A 22,244-nucleotide genomic window follows, 5' to 3' on the forward strand; every position below is an offset into this window, starting at 1 on the left:
CCAAGCTTCTCAGAAGGAGACGCCATTTTTGACAAGAGCTACCCGCCTGATGGAGCTCCGCTACAGACTAACCTAACTTGTGGCTAACCAGCCGATTGATTTAATTTGATTTTCAGCCCTGATTTTGTGGGACACATATGCTGAGGAGCATTTGTTTTTTGCTATTATTTTGGACATTAAAGATGGCACACCATATTTTCTCTTTTGTAGAGCTGTACCCAGCTACAATTTTAATCTTTTAATTACAATTTTACTTTTAATTATTACAATCAATTAATTTGTTAATTAATTATATATATTATAAGTAACAATTGATTAATTACACTTTAACTTTTAATTATTAATCTTTTGATTACAACCTGCCTGAGGAAGGAGCCTTAGCTGTCTCAAAAGCCTGCATATTGTAATCTGTTCAGTTATCCAATAAAAGTTGTCATTTTGCTTGACTTCTCATTGCATCTTTTAATTCAGAAAGAAAGCATTGGAACTGTTGCTGAAACACAAGTCATGCATTCAAAATACATTTTCAGTATAAAATAATCATTTTAATGGATATCATACTTTAGCTTGCTTATTGATAACTTGCTGCAGTTGGTGGGATCGGAAATTCTTTAACATTTCAAGAAGGACATCGGCATTCCCCACTCGAGCAGAATAATGAAGTGGAGTTTCCCAAGTCTACAAACACAAGGAATAAGATATTCACACATGAGATGATTACATGACAACATGTTATATATAAACGTGGAAGTGTGTCTGTCTGTCCAGCCCGGAGGCTATAGCATTAAGCTCAAAGAACCGGCAAGGCGGCCCCAAGTTAACAAGTCAGAAGAAGAAAGAAGTACGAAACTATAGCATGAATCTGAAGGAAAGTGACTCCATTGCCAAAGTGAAACCGCCAAGGAAAGGCAAGGGAGAAACTCGCTTAGCCGCTGATAGACAAGGGGGATGAGCACGTCCTCAAAACGAAACCGCCGACTCTGCATTTCAATTTTTTTCTGACGATTTCAATAGCTTCTAGGAGCCCGTGCTTTTTACAGCTCAGGCTTACACAGCTAGTTACATAATAATAAATAAAATAGTAAAACTCACAATGCTGCAAGATGATGTCATATTAGAAACTGAATTTTCCTCAAAAGTTTCTGGGCCTAAAATATTCAAGGAATTTTAGGTTAAGATGTACACAACCTTTCACATTTGTTTAAATATGTTACCAGTTTGGTAGCTGCTGTTATGTCGACATCATACTCCATTAATATTTCAATGATTTTGATGTCCTCGTGTTCAAAGTGGATCATATCCTTCTTAATCTCAGCTGCTAGATGCAGTGGTGTCTCTCCTTCCTACACAAGGAAAAGGATACACTGTTAAAATAAATTAGGAAAAATATATACTTTTTTAATTAATAAAGTTGTACATTCCAGGGGTCCCATTTAAAAAACGTTTCATGGATTTGAGCGTGAAAGTGTGCATACGCCAAAATACAGTGTGACCACCAGGGGGCGTTGCAGCACCTCAAACTCCAGACACAAGTACATGGACAGAGTTCCAATTCAAATGAAAGGTTTTAATTAACTAAATGCCTTCTGTAAAGGTTTCAAAAAGCACACCACACACAGCACAACTCTTCTGTTTCCCTTCTCTCCTCCCGCTTCCTCCAGAAGCTTTGTCTACTTCCCCCTGATTCTGGCTCATCATACTGGAGCAGGGCTGCTTCTTTTATACAGAACCCAGGAATACAAAAGATTGTCCTCGGAAGCACTTCCAGGTATGGCTGAAGGCCCACAAAGTAGAAAATATGAATCCCTGCAGCACCCCCTGGTGGCACCTACAGAACCTAACAAGGCCTTTCTATGAGACTAATGTTCCCAAGATGTCCTGTGGGAATCTGTAGAGGTACCGCAACCCAAGGAAGCTGCCACCCAGTGCTCTGGTGAAGAAAATGTCCTGAATAAAATGTCTTCCCCAGTCCTTCTTTTATACTGGCCTCCCGACTGGGTAAGCATCTCTGTTTAGTCCCAACCGAGATGCCAGTTCTTGTATGCCATCCATTGCATTGGCAAATGGTAAAGAAAAAATGTGATTGACAAAAAGAGATGAACGAGCTTTTGTATGCAATTTACCTTTTATAAATTAAAATCAGCTTGTAAATGTGTACATGTGAATGCACCTCAAACTCCGCCCGGTTGCCACCCTGAAACAACTGTATATGGATCATGTTTGACCTCTCACCTATATAATGAATTGATTTACCTGTAATGTGAACCAATAGGGGGAACAGAGAAGAGAGGCAAAAAGTGAAACTTTGAGGACTGTGAGATAGAAGTTCTCATCTCTGAAGTAGAGACGCACAAAGAACCTTGTCACCAACAATTGTAAATATGTTTTATGGCATCAGGTTATTGCTACCGTGAATGTGCAGCCGTACCATGTCTGATATTTAATATAAAATAAAAAGGTCCACCCTCAAGGTAGAGGTGAAGTGGACTGATGGTCACCAGCACAGTGTGAGAACACAAGACGGGGGACATTTCACAAGAATGCTCTCTAATATCAATTTGTGAATGGAACTTGCAATTGAAGATGCCTTATTACGTGACATTACACCAGAGCAGTCTGGAGATACAGATGAGACGGCTGCAGTGGAATTAGGTGAAATACTTAACGTATGCCTTTGGGAGAAATTACCATCCTAGTGCAATGTATACAGCTGTAAGAATTTTAATGACAACCTTTATCATGACAGAGGAGGTAACGACTGCTAGGAAAGGAGCCACTCAGGATGACGACAGTGTGATTCATCCCAGGGGAGTCTCGGGTGCCATGCCAAGGCCTTCACCACATGTCAGTGTGTGTCCAGCAGTGGTCCATACACAGAAGTGGTCTTGCAGACCCAAAGACAGAACATACCAGAGTGTATGGTGTAATTAGAACAGCCAAGCAGAATGGTGCAAGTCCATATTATATGTTACAGAAGAACTTTAAATTCAGCCCTTGTATGTACAGGTAACCAATGAAGCAGAGATGTCCTCACATATGTAGTCTTGCAGATGCAAAGAGATGCGATTGTTATCTGCCTCAGGCCTAGGGGAACGTGGGCCAGGTACAAGCCACTGTTGCTACAGGGTGTAGACACAGCGATATGGTGAAAGAGCATAAAAGAAGCAGGCAGCAGTCACAAGTCTTAGACCATACTTCTCTGTTCTTTTTTATTTTCCTTTACCCAGAAATATATAAATGCTTCAATCTCTGCATAGATCAACATGACAATCAGTGGAACAATGGTGCAAGCCAATTTCCTCTGCATAACAAATAGTGTAAACACATTTACTTTTGTTCAACAATAGTATTGTGGCCAGCTATCAAAAAGGACTTGATTAGAAACCAATGTTCCCAGAACTCGTTAATTTTCCAAGGAAGCAGACAGTTCTGTATCCCCACATTGTGTGTAGATAAGATACTAAAGCAAAGCAGTCTGACTGTTCAAAGCAGGTGACTCTTTAGCAAGACAGGTAAATATTTGTGTCCTGTAGATAGCCATCAACAATAACCTGTAGCAGAATTTTCCAGAAATTCTGCCTTTTCTTTAAAACACTAGTTTATAGCCCATTACACTAAGCAACACACAGAAATGTCATTTTCATTAGAATACTGAATTCTAGGCCATTACACGATCATAGTAATAAAAGAAGTGAGCTGGAAGCTCAGAGAAATTTGAGGGGTACTAACAGAAATATCTGCACTTAAATGCTGATAAAGCAGAGTTATTGGTTGTTAGCTCATCCAAATATGGACAACTGTGTGAGAGCTTGAGTGTTAATATTTATGGCTGTTCTATTTCTGAAAGTTCAACCATCCAAAATCTTGGAGTGATCTTTGATACTCGTCTCACATTCTAGTCTTACATCAAGGCAATTACTAAGACAGCATTTTTTCATCTTAGTAATATTACAAGAATCCAATCTAGACTTGATTATTGTAATGCCCTTTTCTCTGGTCTTCCTACTTATGCTACCAGAGGTCTTCAGCTTGTTCAAAATGCTGCAACTAGAATCTTGACAAAAACAAAAAAAACTGAGCACATAACATCCATGCTAGCTTCTCTTCATTGGTTACCAGTACAAGAAAGAGCTGATTTTAAAGTTCTTCTTTTAACGTTGTGATGCCAGGCGTGTTCAACCACCCTAACCCTGACACAGACAGGCAGACACAAGTTTCAGTTCAGCACACAGGTTTATTTACAACTGTGAAGCTCTATTTCCCTGCTCCCCACAGCACAGTACATAAGCACCTCAGTACACAGTACACGGCTTTCTTCTTCTCTTCTTCCTTCCACCTCCACTCCTCCCGGAAAACTTCATCCACCTCCTCCCGACTCTGGCTCCTCAAATGGAGTGAGGCGGCCCCTTTTATAAGGCACCTGGAAGTGCTCCAGGTGCCTAACAAGCTTCTTCCGGCAGCACTTCCGAGTGTGACGGAAGTGCTGCCAAATAGGACTCTGAAAATGTCCATGCGCTCCCTGGCAGTGGCCATGGGTCTCAACAGGGTTGAGTTTTTATGCTCATGATTTGTGGCCCTAGTCCGGGTGAGAAGCTGTCCTGGAAATTGTCTTCCCCCCGGTCCTTCCATAGTCAGGGCGTCCTGGTTTGCTACAACATTTAAGGCGTTGCATGTTCTTGCACCACTCTACTTAGCTGAGTGAATTACACCAAACACTTTGCTAGGTCATCTTCACTCTCTTAATGTTGGTCTTTTGGTAATTCCTTCAGTTAGGAAAAAAAAAATCAGTTGTTCACAGAGCATTCGCCTACCGTGCATCTTATCTTTGGAATGGCCTTCCATTAGGTGTAACAGAAGCACACTCAGCTGATATTTTTAAATCAAGACTAAAAACCTACCTTCACTCCCTTCATTACAATTTGCCTTAGAATTCCGTCAGATCTTTAATCTTTGAAAAATTCCTTAAATGCTTGAATTATTCTGATTTTATTTTGTTCTTACTTGTTGACATACCTTAAATTTTAATGTTTTAATGTCATTTTTTTCCTTCAACATTGATATTTTATTTTAATTTCTGTTTTTATTTTGTTTTAACTCTTTCTTCTCCCATGTGTTGTTCTACTTTGTACAGTATATTGAGACAATGCTGAATGTTGATTATGCACTTTAAATACAATTGATTGATTGATCTGAATCATTAAATTTTGCTGGAAAATATATCTGTGCATCTGTTTGTTCACTTCAAAAATAATGCATCACGTCCTCACACTGCTTCAGAGCGATAAGAGTGGCCACCTCAGGTGGAGGGTAGAGAGCGGAGTCAGATGTCAATGAGTTGAAGGGTTGGTAGAGCAGCATCCTGCTTGACACATCCAGATATCACCACCTGCATCTGAGATGTTCAATGGTGTGCTCCACAACAGAGCGTGCAAGAATAAGTGCGGCATTGTAGTGCCTCTACTCTTTGCTACTGGGGTCAGAGAACGGCCTAGGGAGCCAGTGTCTGAGTGGATAGCCACTATCACATGGCACATGTAATGACATGGTTGGCATTTCAATTAATAGTAACGCCGTATGAAACACTGAGGGTCAAGCCAATATCCTCACCCACAAACCAGCCATCATGTGCCGCATCCTCTGAACCAGTGCTACTCTGCCTCAAAGTAAATGAATCATGGGTTGATTCAGGCCACTGAGCCATGTTTGTCTCATCTTGGCATCACAGATGGCTTCTGCGATAATGAAATGCAGCTATTTAAAATAGAAACACACAAAAACATCTGTATGAGCTTGTCCCAACGTACCTGGGAGAGTTATTTTACGTATTACTATTCACCCAGTGTCTACGGTCTGCTGGATCCTCGATATCAAGTATCCAGCCCAGACTACAGAATGTGTTTGCTTATGCTTTTGTTCCAATGCCCCCATGTCCAAATGACACTGAGAGTGAGCTCAAATATGTAATGGCGGAGTGGTGGGTCTGAGACTAAGGATCTGCGCTGGTTTCTCGAAGGTTGCTGGTTCAAATCCCCGTCACTGCCAAAAGAGATCCTACTCTGCTGGGCACTTAACCTTCGATTGCTCCAGCTGCACTGTACAATGGCTGACCATGCGCTCTGATCCCAAGGGGTATGCGAAAATTAACAAATTCCTAATATGACAAATTGTATAAGGTGAAATAAAGAACCAAAAAAATAGTCTCACATTCTGGGTTCTTTTAAATCTGGTCTTACAACTCAATTACTGAAATAATTAGAATTTTACTAAAGGAATTATGTTTCTATGTTTTATTTATTTTTAAAATGTTGCCTTTTTGTTATGTGTGTATGAAAAAAAAAATCAAACTTTTTATCTTTTTCTCTTTCCCTAAAATGAGATGTTCTTGTGTATGGGCTAGAGTCCCATTAAGGGTATACTTGGACTTATGCTCGGTCAATTGAGGGTATTGGACCACCTTCAGGCTTTGAACTGCTGCATTTAGCAGATACATACAATGGCTGGGCTGCAGTACTGAACAATTCTGAACTTAATTAAATGGGATGAATGAACAAATACAACTGAAGATTCACTACTGCTAACATTCTAGCTTTTTATTCACTCTGTTAAAACCCTTCATCTGCATGGGATTTGTCTCGATTCATGTGTTACATTGTTTTTGTTTACTATAATAAATGATTTACCTTGTTCTCCTGATTTACACAGACAACTGCCTCCATCAGGGACTTTTCACTGGCAAGGTAAGTAAGAATCTCTTCCACAACATGAGCATGACAGTGACGTACTGCAATATGAAGCGGGTTCTCACCAGCCTACAATTAAAAATATATTTTTTAGGTATTTATGCATTTTGGATTATATTGTCCTTTGTGAAACAGTAAATCAACAAAACCACAACTGCTCTAACCAGCACCTCTTACTACTCCCAAACCTTCTCACTACAAACGCTTGGAAGAAGAGAGCCGACCATCTGCCAACAGCTTTTCCTTACCGGACAGGGTAGAATTCCCTTAGATGCGGCTCTGTATATTACAACATGTCTGACTAAATTTGTTTTCTCTTTCCCATACTAGAAATTGACATGCAAGTGAAATGTTATCACTTAAAATAGCAATCAATAATTTAGTAATAACATAAAACTTCTTTGCCTTGAATCGATATTTAACAATTTTTAACACTTTTCCACAAAGTTATTTGTGGAATTTCCCACTAAATTTCCCCTTGGGAGAAATGAAGTACTCTCTGTCTTAAGGTTCATAGATATTTTTTTGATCAGAATATCCTTATGCCAGACTCCACAGTCAACCTATGGGATATTTAATTTTAAACAATGTCATACTGAGTTAACCTCTTGATATAAGATGTATTACAACAGATACCTTAGACTGCGATGTCACGTCTCCTCCTTCTTCTATAAGGGCCTGCATCATTTTAAGGTTTCCATAGCGGGCAGCAATGTGCATGGCTGTTTCACCATTCTGAGGAAAAATAAAACAGTAATAAATCATGTGAATATTTACAGTATGTGTACCTTCTTGGTGAAAGTGGTGTCCCTCTGGAATAAGTGCAACAGTCTGGATAAGAATATAAAAAAGAAGTTGCTCAAACTGGGAAATGACACTGGGTGGAAGGGCAGGCAGATATTGTAAAATCAGCCAATTTTAACTACAGAGGGGCCTGGACAGATTTGTGGCAAATGAAATTTAACACAAGTAAATGTAAAGTGTTACATATAAAAATGTTAGATTTGAATACCTAGAATACATATAGCACATTTAAATATATAGATTTGCAATCTGAAAGTACACCTTATAAGAAAGAACTAGGAGTCATGGTGGACACATTACTGTTTATATCAAGACAATGTAAAGAAGTGATAAAGAAGGCTAATGAGACATTTTGTTATACATCTCATGATGTGTGGAGTCCAAGTCAAATTAGGTTACAGTTAAGTCACATAATGCACTGGTGAGGCCTCATTTAGAGTACCATGTGCATTTTTCATCTCCATATTTCAGAAATTAAATAACAGCACTGGAGAAAGTCCAGAGGAGAGCAACTAGGCTGATTCTGGGATTGGCAGATAGGAGGTATGAGAAAAGATTGAAGGCATTGATCCTTTTCAGTTTAAGCAAATGGAGATTAAGAGGTGACACGATTAAAGTGTTAAAAATTATGAACGGAATTAGCATGATGGAGACCAGTTGTTACTTGAAACACAAATGCAAACTTGTTAAGAGCAAATTTTGCTCAAACTTTAGAAAGTTTTTCTTCATGCAAAAGAATCCTGGACAGATCGATTAAATTAAGGACTGATTAAATTCCCAAGTAGTGTGGTGGAGAGCACAATGTTATGAATTTTCAAAACTTGACGATGTTATTCTGGAGAAACTGGGTGTATAGGATTGGGCTGAACTGCCTGTTTGTGTCAAAACTGTACTCATATTCTCATTTTTAACTCTTGTCTGAACTTCAAATCTGTGAAAGATTGTCTCTTCACACTTTGACAGAGAAAACAATCAAATAAAAGATTTTCAAGAGTTATTTTTCCACTTGTATAGACTTTCAATTTGGTTTTATCCTCACAAACAATTTCATTCATTCAAGTTTACTTAACCCCTACTCAATAATTAATTCTGCTCAGTGTCTCCATACTATTCTGTCTGTGAATAATTCTTCTTTGTAATGGACAGACATATTTGGTGATCAGGTCAGGTTGGGGAGCATGCACTGATAATAGCGCGGTGCAGCACCCACCACATGATGAGACAGCTCGGGATCCTGGTTGGCAGACACGCGGTCCAGTCCCACCCTCTATCTGCTGCAGCCAGGTGTTACATGGGCGTCCACTTGGCCTGGTCCAGCCACTTGGGTCCTCAACAATGAGAATCCTGCTAGCTGGATCACCCTTGGGGAAGCGCACCACATCGCTGTAGTGCCGTAACTGATACTCCCCCACAATGGAGGTAATGTGCCTCATTCAGGACTCCATGAACAACTGCTCATTTACCACAAAATCAAACCAGTGGTACCCAAGGATTCTCCAGAGAGACACAGTACCAAAGGAGTCCAGTCTTCGTCTCAGGTCACAGGATAACATCCATGTCTTGCAACCATATAGCAAGATAGGAAGCTGGTCAAGGATATAAAAACAACATACTGAACGATTGTTCATTTAGTTTATAAACCACAGCAGTGTTTCTTAAATTTTATTTTTTCGCAACCCAATTTTGCTTTCTTTGTATCTTTTTGACCCAGAATCGCCACCAACAGTCGTCCCACTGCGGGTGACAAAGATCATAGTGAAGCAATGTCATTTGTTTAAACTGCCTGCGGTGAGCCATATCAGGAAACTAAAAACCATACGCAACCCTTTCCCATTGAGTACAATTGTAAATAATGAGTCTGCGCGTCCTAAATTCAGACAACATGCTACCCAAAATTGGACAGGACCCATAATTTAAGAACCTATCAACTAGAGCATCAACTGAGTAAAGAAAAAACAAGCTTCTAAAATAATCTTGAACATAGTCGTATGGAATTAGAGCTTATAGCAGCAGTGTCGACCAGTTGTCAAGATGATTTTTAAACCGAAGGGATGTTCAATAATGTGGACCAACTGTAATGCAACTTCCCAGCTAATAGGTTTCTATTTTTATTTAAACATACACTTTAGGACAACAACACTATGACTTCATTTATTTACTGCACGCTGCAATCAAATGTTATTAGATTTTAAGTACATTAAAAATAAAACAAAAAAAAAGAGACAGCATCCCTATAAAAGTTGAAGTATATATTTAAAAATTAATTGAAATTTTATTTTTTATAAAAGAGATGGCTTTTGATTGCCATAACAGTACTACTGTGATCAAGTTTTCTATATTTATGTATTTTTTTATTTGAGCTTCACTAAATGTCACTGACTGCGGTGGGTTGGCACCCTGCCCAGGATTGGTTCCCTGCCTTGTGCCCTGTGTTGGCTGGGATTGGCTCCAGCAGACCCCCGTGACCCTGTGTTCGGATTCAGCGGGTTGGAAAATGGATGGATGGATGGATAAATGTCACTGAACTCAATTCCTTCATACCTCTTGCTCAGCATTGACATCGGCACCACTCTTCAACAGCATTTCTGCTACTTTCTCACCCTCCTTCACATGGGCAGCAATATGTAATGGTGTTTCCTGGGCCTACAAAAATAATATAGGATTCAACAAAAATTAAAAATACTAATAAAATAATTGATACAGGCAGCACAACAGAGCTCCAGTGGACTATAAAGGAATTCTTGACCAGTCCTTGTCTGTGTGGAGTGTGCATGTTCTTTCTAAAGCTGATTAACTAGTAACGTTGGACTGTTCTGGTGTGGCTTTAAGGTTCATTTTCCCCACTGTTGATGGGCTTGCTACCTATTCATGGCTGATCAGTTATTCATGTTCATACAATTGAAATTTGGCTTAGGTGAATCCCCTTCCATTGATCATTATTGAGATGTTTCTACACCATGTTTAGAGTCTACCTGTTGTCAATTCAATTGATTGGACATGATTAGGAAAGGTGCCCAGCTGTCTCTAGAAGGTCTCACAGCTGTCAGTGTCTATGAGAGCAAAACCAAGCCATAAGGTCAAAGGAATTGCCTGCAGAACTTAGAGATAGGATTGAATCACAGATCTGAGGAAGGCTACAAAAAAATTCTTACAGCATTGGTGGTCCCCAAGAGAAGATCATCCTCCATAATTCTTAAATCTAAGAAGTTTGGAACAACCAGATCTGTCTGATGCTCAATGCCCGGCCAAACTGAGCAATCGAGGGAGAAGAGCCATTGCAATAGAGGTGACCAAAAACTTTAATGGTTACTGTGGCTGAACTCCAGAGAGCCTGTGTGAAGATGAGAGAAACTTCCAGAAAGATAACCACCATTGCAACACTCCACCAATCTGGGCTTATGACAGAGTTATCAATCAGAAGCCTCAATTCAGTAAAAAACACATGAAAGCTCCCTTGGAGTTTGCAAACAAGGTAACTAAAGGACTCTGAGACTGTAAGAAACAAGATTCTCTGGTGTGATGAAACTAAGATTAGCATCATGTCTGGAGGAAACTAGGCACTGTTTAGCACCTATGCAAATACAATTTCAACATTTAAGCATGGATGCATCAGAATCGAGCTGTGGGGAGTGTGTTCCAGTGGCAGGGGCTGGAAAACTGGACAGGGTTGAAGGAAAGTTGAATGGTGTAAATTACTTAGATATCCTTAATGAAAACCTGCCCCAGAGCACTCTGGACTTGAGACTGGCAGGAGGTTCACCTTCCAATGTGACAATGACCCTTAGCACAAACAAAAGCGGCTTAGAGACAACTCTGGGAATGTCCTTGAGTGGCTCAGCATTAGCCTGAAAATAGCTGTCCAACAATGGTCTCCATCTAACATGACAGAGCTAGAGAGGATCTGCAGAAAAGAATGGCAGAAAATCTACAAATCCAAGTGTTCTAAGCAAACCCGAGATGATTCCAGTTCTTAATCGCTGAGAAATGCGGTTCAACCAAGTACTGAGTAAATGGTCCAAATACTTGTATCAATATAAGATTTCTGTTTTTTTAAGTTTAATACATTTCCAGACATTTCCAAATTCCTGTTTTTGCTTTGTTATATATCCTGGGTTACTGAGTATTAAAATGATTTTAGCACAAGACTGCAAAAAAGCAAAATATGAAAAAGTGAAGGGGCCTGAATATTTTCTGAAGACTATTAATAGCTCCCTTCTAAACTCCAGGTGAAAGTGTGCAGTGCTTCCCTATCAGAACAGCAATATAAACTGAAACCAACTGGCAAGAATTCACTGGGGTAGCAGAGTCAAATCCAGGCTGTCCAGTGAGCATTTTGTATGTTTCTGCCATGTCTCAACTGGCCCTTCACAGACATGGGCACCTGAAGATCACCATCCCAACTTTACTATTAACACCACCCCAGGACAACAGGTGGCACAGTCGCTAACCTTGTCATCTCTTTTTGTCTCCTCAGCACCAAGAAGCTGAACTCCACCCCCTTGCCTCAGAGGCCCCGCCCATGTGGACAGAGACTGCATAAAATCGAGACACTTCCAGAAAAGGACGTCTCACTTCAGAGAGAGACCTCCGTATGATGCCACTCCCTGTATGTGACCCACTCAGACGAGCTCCTTTTTCTAACATGCCTGGTTGACTGAGAAGGCATTTAACAAACCTGATTTCTGTTGCACCACCGAACTCATATTTGTGCTCAGTTATTTTGAACTATTGCATTAAACGGGGTGGCCCAGTTGGCACCCCAACTTTTCTTTGGGACTCCAGTCGTCCTTTTGTTTGTCACACCCTGTATGGCCAAGTGCACCCAAGGCTTGTTCTTTCCTTGCACCTAACACTACCAGTCTCTGGACACCAGTAAGTTTGTGTTGAAAAAAGCGGGCTCAGAAAATTAAAGGAAAGAACTAGCTTAGCAGATTAATTTCGCCACTAGGCAGAGAAAATGAAACATCAATAAAAAGCTCATACTTTGTTTGCCACTAGACGTCGCAATGTTAATGAGGTTGACATTCAGATCCTAAAGTGAGGTTTCCAGGATACCTGGGGAAAAAAAACTCGGAAACCAAACTTATTATTTAACCTTGGTAAACAATAACTTTTTGAAAACAGAAGAGAAAGCTGGCTTTACAGTCTTATTTTAAATGTAGCAGTATGAAAAAAGAATGGTAAATATTAGGAGAGCTTAAGTTTATAACCAAAATGTGGGCACCTTGTGACTAGACTCCAAATATTGTCCAGACTGACTAATGTGTACACTGGAAACACAGGTATGGTGTTATCTAATCTTACAAATTAACTTTATTTTAGCTGTCCATCCAAGCATGCAGTTGTTTTTCCTGGAGCACATGCATCTTGCCAGCAGGGTAAAGAGGATGAAAACTGTTACCAGCCATCCATCAATCTATACTTGCATGGACCATTTTGGACATGTCACCAAATTATACACAGAGTATGGAATTATCAGTGAGTCATTACACCTATTAATTATCATATGTGAGCACACTAAAGATCAAAATAGGCCTCAAACTGATACATGACCACAAAGTAGAGCAGAACCTGAATTGACATATGAAATTCTCTCAGTTCAGTTAGAAATGCAACAACCCACCGGCATGACAGTCCAGTGATATTTGTAGTCCTAACCCTAATAGTAATAATAATAATAATAATAGTAATACCCTAACCCTTTAGTATAATTTACTACAAAGTCACTATGTGCTGTACGGTTCTCAGATATCTCACATACAGTGAATATAGTGAAGGTTCTTGTCACAGTACCTTAAATCATTCATTATAATAACTATTCATTCAAAATCTGTACTAACCCCTACTCTCTCTTCTGTTTCCTTTTCCGGTGTCCTGTTGGTGGTGGCACAAGCTACCCAAAGCACCATGATGTTCCAACAATGATGGATGGATTAAAAGCCAGAAGTCTGTATGACCATCAGCATCAAGTGACTCCGTGAAAAACCCGAACTACAAAGAGGACTATTTCATTTATGTTAGGTAGAATGCCCAGAGGGGACTGGGCGGTCTCGTGGCCTGGAACCCCTACAGATTTTATTTTTTTCTCCAGCCTTCTGGAGTTTTTTTTTTTTTGTTTTTTCTGTCCACCCTGGCCATCGGACCTTACTCCTTTCTATGTTAATTAATGTTGTCTTATTTTAATTTCTTATTTTGTCTTTTATTTTTCTTCTCTTCATTATGTAAAGCACTTTGAGCTACTTTTTGTATGAAAATGTGCTATATAAATAAATGTTGTTGTTGTTGTTGTTGTTAAATCAATGAATAACCATCTTCACTTTCATCTTACAGAGTACCTATTGCATTCTTTCTAATTAATTTGTTGACATAAACCACTTTTACCTGCCCATCTTTACACCTACTTTATTACAACCCCATGTCTGAAGTAAAATAACTGCAATAACTGAGAAATTGAAAAAAATATATAAATAAAATATGTCTGCATGACAATTCTGGAAAAACAAACTTGGTGTAACTGTTTAGCACTTCTGTTTCACAGATCCAGAGTCCCGGGTTCCACTTTGGGCCAAGCCACTACTTTTGTGGAGTTTCTAGTGACGTTTGTGCATTAACAGCCAGCGGGTCTGATGCGGTCCAAAATAAGTAGTAAGCTTCCTTCAGTAATTTACTTTATTATAAAAATATTTATATCAACCTTCGCCTTTGTCTTAAACATTTTTTCCAATTTTCTATCATATGCTCAATTTAAAAGTGCTACACGTGGGGAAAATTAATGCCAGTTATAAATACAATATGGGAGAGACTGTCCTAAAGGAAGCCACCTCAGAAAAGGATTTAGAGGTTTATGTGAAACAACATTTTCAGCATCTAAACAATGCGTGGAAGCAATTAAAAAGGCAAATAAAATGAAATTATAAATTGAATATAAATTGACTAATGTTATGCTCAGACTATGTAATACACTATTGACACCACATCTGGAGTACTTTGTGTGTAGTTCTGGTCACCACGCTGCAAAAAAAGATATAGCAGCACTTGAAGCTGAGCACCGGAGAAAAACCAAGTTGTTAATGACATGGTCTACTGTAGAGGACCTAATCCTGGCCTTCAAAATTCTTAAAGGCACCGAAAAGGTAGACCCAGCAGAATTCTTTCAATTGAAAAACACTACTGGGAGTGTCTGTCTTTTTTCCTGTGTCTGCATGGATTTTTCATTGCATACTCCATTTTTTTCCTCCCAAATCTAAAAGATGTACAGGTTAGGTTGATTTGTGACTCAGTGTTCTCCGAAAGCAGACAGACTCTACTTCAAGGGGAGGTCCGTGATGCCACCAAGATGTCCTCCAGAGGCCTTAAACTTAATAAAATTTGATGGTGGATGAATGGATAGATATTCACCAAAACAGACCACACTGCATGTTAGAGGTCTTAGAGCTGATATGCTGCTAAAAATGACAGATTTGTAAACCTAATGAAGAATTAGCTGCCTACCTTCCCTCCCTTGAGCTGGACCTGTGCACCAAAGCCCAAGAGAGTCTGCACGACCAAGGGTTTGCAGTACTGCACGGCAATGTGCAAAGCAGTGTAGCCATCTTTTGTTATCGCATCCACGTGTGCTCCTTTCTGAAGCAAAGCTTTCACAACTGCCGTATGGCCCCTCTTGGCAGCTGCATGTAGACACACGGCTCCAGACTGCAAAGGAAATACAAAGGGCACGACAAGAGAATAATAAATGGCCAAACCAATATGTTAATATCCTGTGTTCCTTTGTTGGGTGATTTGTGTGATTTACGCTCAGTGAAAACACCACACAGAATGTTGTATCCATTGCATTATACAGTACATTCAATGACTGATGTTCATGCAGTTGCTCAAAATGTGCCAGAACAGCAGATCTGCTACACTGCCAGGAATGTCTGAATTCTGAGGACTATGGTGGATTCAGAAAGTATTCAGAGCTCTCCACTTTCTGCACATTTTATTATGTTGTCGATTTCATTTTGAATGGATACATTTGCCATTTTTGCCTATCAATCTACACTCAATAACCCATAATGACAAAGTGAAAACATCACTTCAGGAAGGTTTGCAAATTTATTCTAAATCAAAAACTGAACTCTCCCATTTATAGAAGTACGTATTCATACGCTTTGCTGTGGAACTCCAAATTGTGGTCTGGTGCAACCTTTTTTGCTTTAATTCTCCTTGCGATGTGTCAAGAACTTGATTGAAGTCCACCTCTTTACAAATTGAATTGATTGGACGTCGTTTAAGAAGGCACACGTGTACCTGTATATAGAAGGTTCAACATTTCACACTGCATGTCAGAACAAAAACCAAGCCATGAAGTCCAAGGAAATCTCTGTGGACATCCACAATCAAACTGTGGTGAGGTGCAGATCAGGACAAGGAGATAAAACCATAAAACCATTTGTAGAGCTTTAAGTGTTCACAGGAGCACTGTGGCCTCAATCTTTGTAAAATGGAAGACGTTTGGAGCCATCAGGACTCTTCTAGAATTGGTTTTCTGGCTAATCTAAGTAAAAAACTAAGTTACAAACTTAATATAAAAATAAAAGTTAAAAAAGATGAATATCTGGGTAAGAAGGTTCTTGGTCAGGCAGGTTACCAAGAACCCAATGGTCACACAAAAGGAGAACCTGACGAAATCACAACCATCTCAGCAGAGCTCCATCAGTTAGGTGTTTATGGTAAGAGTGGCTAGATGGAAGCTACACTTGAATAAAGGCATGTGGTAGCATTTAAAGGAATCTGAGAACATGAAGAGAAAGATTCTCTGCTCTGAAAAGACAAAAATTGAGCTCTTTGGCCAGAACGGCAAGTATTACGTCTGGCAAAGACCAGGACTGCCCATCAACTGCCTAATAAATACCATTCCTACCATATAACATGGTGGTTGTTGTACCTTGCTAATGGGGTCTTCTCAGTGGCAGGGACAGGGAAATGAGGAAAGAATGAATGCAGCCAAATATAGAGAGGTCCTTGAAGAAACACTGCTGCATAGTGTATAAGACTTTAGACTGGGGTGACGGATCACCTTCTACACGACAACGACCCAGAGCATATAGCCATGACACTCTGGAGAAGCTTCAGGACAACTCTATGATTGTCCATGAGTGACCCAGCCAAAGCTTAGACTTAAATCCCATAGAACATCTATGGAGAGAGACTCTGCCAGAAAGAGTAAGAAGAATAAGATACACTGTCCAAATCCAGAGGTACAAAGCTTACAAAGACATACCTTAGAACACTCAAATTACTGCCAAAGGGGCTTTCACAAACTACTGAATTATGAGTATGAATACTTCTATAAATGAGAGATTTCAGTTTCTGATCTTTAATACAAACCTCAGACAGGTGATCTCCTGAACCAATTCTTTGACTTGGGTGTGTTGTATTAAATTAGGTGAATACTTATATGATCAGTTATTTTCAGACAGTGAAATAGCGGATGCCTTAAACTTACATTTTTCTGAGGTGTTTACAAGTGAGCAAGTGGATAACCTCCCAGAGGTAACAGGGACTACTAAGGAGGTACTGAGGGATTTGGAAATTGTAGAGGGAGAAGTACTGCTCAGATTAAATAAGCTGAAATCGAACAAATCACCAGGACCAGATAATATTTATCCTCGTGTTCTTAAGGAGGCTAGTGAGTACATACCTGTATATAAACCCTTGACGCATATTTTTAGGAAGTCACTGCGCACTGGAGAGATTCCGAAGGACTGGAAAATGGCAAATATCATCCCATTATATAAAAAGGGTGACAGGGCAGATCCAAGCAACTATAGGCCAGTAAGCTTAACATGCATCACAGGAAAATTAATGGAAGGAATTATTAAGGATAAGATTGAGCAACACCTGGCAAGGACAGGAGTTATTCTAAGCAGTCAGCATGGGTTCAGAAAAGGGAGGTCGTGTTTTACTAACATGCTGGAATTCTATGAGGAGGCAACAAAAGGATACGATCAAAGTGGAGCTTATGATATTATTTATCTGGACTTTCAGAAAGCATTTGATAAGGTGCCACATGAGAGGTTGGGCATCAAATTAAAAGAGGTGGGAGTTCAGGGTGATGTTTGTAGATGGGTGCAGAATTGGCTCAGACACAGGAAGCAGAGGGTGATGGTGCGAGGAACCTCATCAGAACTGGCTGATGTTAAGAGTGGTGTTCCACAGGGATCAGTGCTAGGGCTGCTGCTATTTTTAATATATATAAATGATTTAGATAGTAATATAAGTAACAAACTGGTTAAGTTTGCAGATGATACCAAGATAGGTGGATTAGCAGATAATTTGGAATCCGTTATATCATTACAGAAGGACTTGGATAGCATACAGGCTTAGGCAGATTTGTGGCAGATGAAATTTAATGTCAGTAAATGTAAAGTATTGCACATTGGAAGTAAAAATGTTAGGTTTGAATACACAATGGGCAGTCGTAAAATCGAGAGTACACCTTATGAGAAGGATTTAGGAGTCATAGTGGACTCTAAGCTATCGACTTCCCGACAGTGTTCAGAAGCCATTAAGAAGGCTAACAGAATGTTAGGATATATAGCACGATGTGTGGAGTACAAGTCCAAGGAGGTTCTGCTCAACCTATATAATGCACCGGTGAGACCTCAACTTGAGTACTGTGTGCTGTTTTGGTCTCCAGGCTACCAAAAGGACATAGCAGCGCTAGAAAAGGTCCAGAGAAGAGCGACTAGGTTAATTCCAGGGCTACAGGGGTTGAATTATGAGGAAAGATTAAAAGAGCTGAGCCTTTACATTTTAAGCAAAAGAAGATTAAGAGGTGACATGATTGAAGTGTTTAAAATTATGAAGGGAATTAGTGCAGTGGATCGAGACTGTTATTTTAAAATGAGTTCATCAAGAACACGGGGACACAGTTGGAAACTTGTTAAGGGTAAAGTTTGCACAAACATTAGGAAGTTTTTCTTTACACAAAGAATGATAGAAACTTGGAATAAGCTACCAAGTAGTGTGGTAGACAGTAAGACGTTAGGGTCTTTCAAAACTCGACTTGATGTTTTCTTGGAAGAAATAAGTGGATAGTACTGGCGAGCTTTGTTGGGCTGAATGGTCTGTTCTCGTCTAGAGTGTTCTAATGTTCTAATGTTTTGTATTTGTAATTAGTGATCTGTTTTCACATTGTTCTGTTGATCAGTCTTAAAAAAATAAATTAAATGTGCTGTGATTCAATGATCTATAACAATAAAATCTGAACATTTCCAAGAGGGTAAAGGGTGAATGCTTCATTTAAGCATTGTACTTTAAGGTGTGGTTCTTCCTCTGTCTTTTTTCATTTTATTTGCACTTTTAATTTAAAGCCAGAGTGTACTCATCATGTACAATGAAGGCGGGTGCCCCAGCTGTCCACTACTGCATCGAATCCCTGGGCACAAAGCCTGAAAACAACGATGTAAGCACATTTATGACAGCTAGAAGGCCCAGAGAGGGCTGGCTGGTCTTTTGGCCTTGGAAACCCTGCAGATTTAGTTTTTTTTCTACTTAACTGAAGTTTTTTTCTTGTTTGTTTGTTTTTTCTGTCCTCCGGGCCATCTGACCTTATCTCCAGACTTATCTTTAGAGACTTTATGACTGTTATATATCTGTTTTTTAAGATCATATGAATTTATTTTTTTCTTTATTACTTATTCATTAACTGCGGTGGGCTGGCACCCTGCCTGGGGTTTGTTTCCTGCCTTGTGCCCTGTGTTGGCTGGGATTGGCTCCAGCAGACCCCTGTGACCCTGTAGTTAGGATATAGTGGGTTGGATAATGGATGGACTTATTCATCAATATTCTTACCTAATCATTTTTGTTTTTTCTTTTCTTGTAACTTTCTCTTGTAAAGCATGAAAATGAGCTTTATAAATAAATGTTTTTGTTGTTGTTGTAAATAAGGACGTTTTAAGTATTCATATTTGAGCTTATTAATAGTTTCTTCATTTTCCCGTGATGTTGACTTATGACTTTTTTGTATTCTCTTCATTACATTGATTGTAAATGCTTATATTTACCTTATCTGGCATATGCAGTGGAACACCTTTCTTCAAGAAGGTAAGAGCAGTCTCGGGATGTCCACACTGGGAGGCAATGTGCATGAGCGTACTCCCATCCTACAAAACACATCTCAATCAATGGTGTTCTTTTACAGTTGCAAAATAAAAAATAAATCCAAGCTTGCATCAAGATATCTTATGCCAACATCACACTACATGATCTTTCCAATGATTTTCAGTCGTGGCCTTCATTTGCACAATCTTAAACAAATGACTACAGGATGTAGACAGCCATAGCTTGTGTTGTTACTATCACTTGTGTAGTGTGATAGCTGCAGTGACTCAGTTAAACCGCTCTGGTTAGATTTTATTTCAGTGAGTTGCTAGTTGTAAGGGTGGTTTCTTGTGTCTGTGATAGTTTATAGCCAATGAGCGCTCAGCCGGCAGCACAATGCATACAATGCCCATAAATAAGGAAGAACATTGACAGCTGCAAGGACAGATGGAAGGAGACTATTTCGAATGGAGGAGAGGCTCATTGAACTTTAGAGTCAGCTGAGATGTGTGCTTGATGTTTTGTGTTTGTCGTCCCACAACAAAGTGGGAAAAGTTGTGCAGAGTATATTCACATTCTGGTGTATTCCAAGATGAATGGCTGCTACACTGTGGTACTTTCATGGAAGAACATGTGGTTTGACGCAGTGTTAAACATGGCGAGGGAACTGTGCAATCAGTCACCCCCTGCTATTTCTAATCATGTAATCTGACCCCCTCAGAGGCAGCAAAATTCATCAACTGCAGTTTTTAATGTTGCCATACTTTCTGGCCAGAAGTTGTGTTGAGTCCTGTGGTATGATGCTGGCCGTAGCCAAATAAAGCTGTCGTGCACTGAAGCAATTCCACATGGACTATTCAACTTTAACAATGCCAGAAGCACTTTTCCAGTACCTTTGTTCGGCTTAAAACATTAGACTTGAACTTTTCAGTTAAAACTTCAACAATGTTGGTGTGACCTCTTTCAGCTGCAATATGAAGTGGAGACCTGTCAAGCTAAAAAAAAAGAGAAATATATATAATACATATATATTATTAAACATTGTGAGAAGAATGGAGAAAACTGTAAACGTAAAGACGGTGAATTCCATAAGCCACACGGTTGTGATTCAAGTGCATTCTCAATAAGAAAAGTGAGTGAGGCCTCTAAAAGTCCCATCCACCAGGCAGTCTGACCCCAAACTCCACTGGCAGGCTTCTGCATGCATAGGCCAAAAACTGGAGCCCTAACTTTAAAGTTCCAAAATATACTTTAATCTCTCAAAATATTAAAACATATAATTCAAGGGAGAGGGTAAACCATAAAAACCTCTGGTATAAGGACAGAGCAAATAATAAACTTTATAAATAAAGACATTTATTAGTAAATCACAAAAAAGATGCACAAAACGCTGAAAAGTGAAAAAATAAGACCAAAAGGATTTGCCTTAAAGGCAATCCAGAGCAAAAACGTTCCAATATGTAATCCATCCATCCATCCATCCATTTTCCAACCCGCTGAATCTGAACACAGGGTCACGGGGGGTCTGCTGGAGCCAATCCCAGCCAACACAGGGCACAAGGCAGGGAACCAATCCCGGGCAGGGTGCCAACCCACCGCAGGACACACACAAACATACCCACGCACCAAGCACACACTAGGGCCAATTTAGAATCGCCAATCCACCTAACCAGCATGTCTTTGGACTATGGGAGGAAACCGGAGCGCCCGGAGGAAACCCACGCAGACACGGGGAGAATCCAATATGTAATCCAATAATAAAACTAAGAACAAAAGTGAAAAAAGCCAGAAAAATCAAATACAACTGCACACAAAGAACTACTGAGGAAGCCGCTCCTCAGCCTCACGATATACAGGCTGAGGGTAATCCTGAATATTTTCTAAATTCACTGTACCTCTAAACATTAAAAATCAAGTTAAATAATAGATCGTAATGCACCATTGAGTGCCACAAACAATTCTGCTAACTTCCATCTAAATTACACAGTGTCCAGTTGATTTTAAAACAACACAAATCCTCCTTCATCTTCTGCTCTATCATTTTCATTACCTTGTCAACTATGTTAGGGTTAGCTTTGCACTGATAAAAATATTTCAGCATGGCCTCATCCCCTTCCCAGGCAGCCACATGTAAAGATGTCTGACCTTCATCCTGAATTAAAGACAGAAGATATTATTACAACAGCTTTTTTCATGGGTATAGACTTCACTAGGCATTGAATTTTAAAAAGCAAAATATTTCTTCTATTGCCTTTACAGTCATAATCTGTGTACCACAGCATGCACTTGAATAATAGAAAAAGTCATCCAACTGAGTAACTAAATTATTTAGGCATTATATAGGTGCTGTAGAAAAATGATTCAGTTTTAATATTATGAATCTGTCTTTTAGTTGTTTGGTTAATCTAGTAAATAATTAAAATTATACATTTACACCAAAAGTTAAATACATTTTCTATAGAAATTCACTCACTGAAACAGTTTTTTCTCTTGTACTCTACTGTTATAGACAATCTCACAGCACACTCATATCAGAAAAGTGACTAATTAAACTCATTTTTAAATCTTTGAGATGTGGCGAGGAACCAGAGTAAGATAATGAGGATCTACCTG

At 39.4% G+C, this 22,244-nt stretch overlaps 1 protein-coding gene across 1 annotated transcript in view; it reads right to left on the reverse strand.

Annotated features, from left to right (window-relative positions):
* trpn1 (transient receptor potential cation channel, subfamily N, member 1) overlaps positions 1-22,244 on the reverse strand; it is a 108,325-nt gene that overhangs the window by 39,783 nt on the left and 46,298 nt on the right. Inside the window, exons 7-15 of the mRNA XM_028818080.2 lie at positions 21,682-21,783; positions 20,525-20,626; positions 19,595-19,693; positions 15,036-15,236; positions 10,086-10,187; positions 7,377-7,475; positions 6,681-6,809; positions 1,215-1,343; positions 562-678 (exon numbers count right to left, since the gene is read on the reverse strand). Coding sequence (XP_028673913.1) covers positions 562-678; positions 1,215-1,343; positions 6,681-6,809; positions 7,377-7,475; positions 10,086-10,187; positions 15,036-15,236; positions 19,595-19,693; positions 20,525-20,626; positions 21,682-21,783 — 1,080 coding nt within the window. The remainder of the gene's footprint in view (positions 1-561; positions 679-1,214; positions 1,344-6,680; positions 6,810-7,376; positions 7,476-10,085; positions 10,188-15,035; positions 15,237-19,594; positions 19,694-20,524; positions 20,627-21,681; positions 21,784-22,244) is intronic.

This window comes from Erpetoichthys calabaricus, chromosome 13, assembly GCF_900747795.2.
Source record: "Erpetoichthys calabaricus chromosome 13, fErpCal1.3, whole genome shotgun sequence".
Taxonomy (NCBI): Eukaryota; Metazoa; Chordata; class Cladistia; order Polypteriformes; family Polypteridae; genus Erpetoichthys; species Erpetoichthys calabaricus.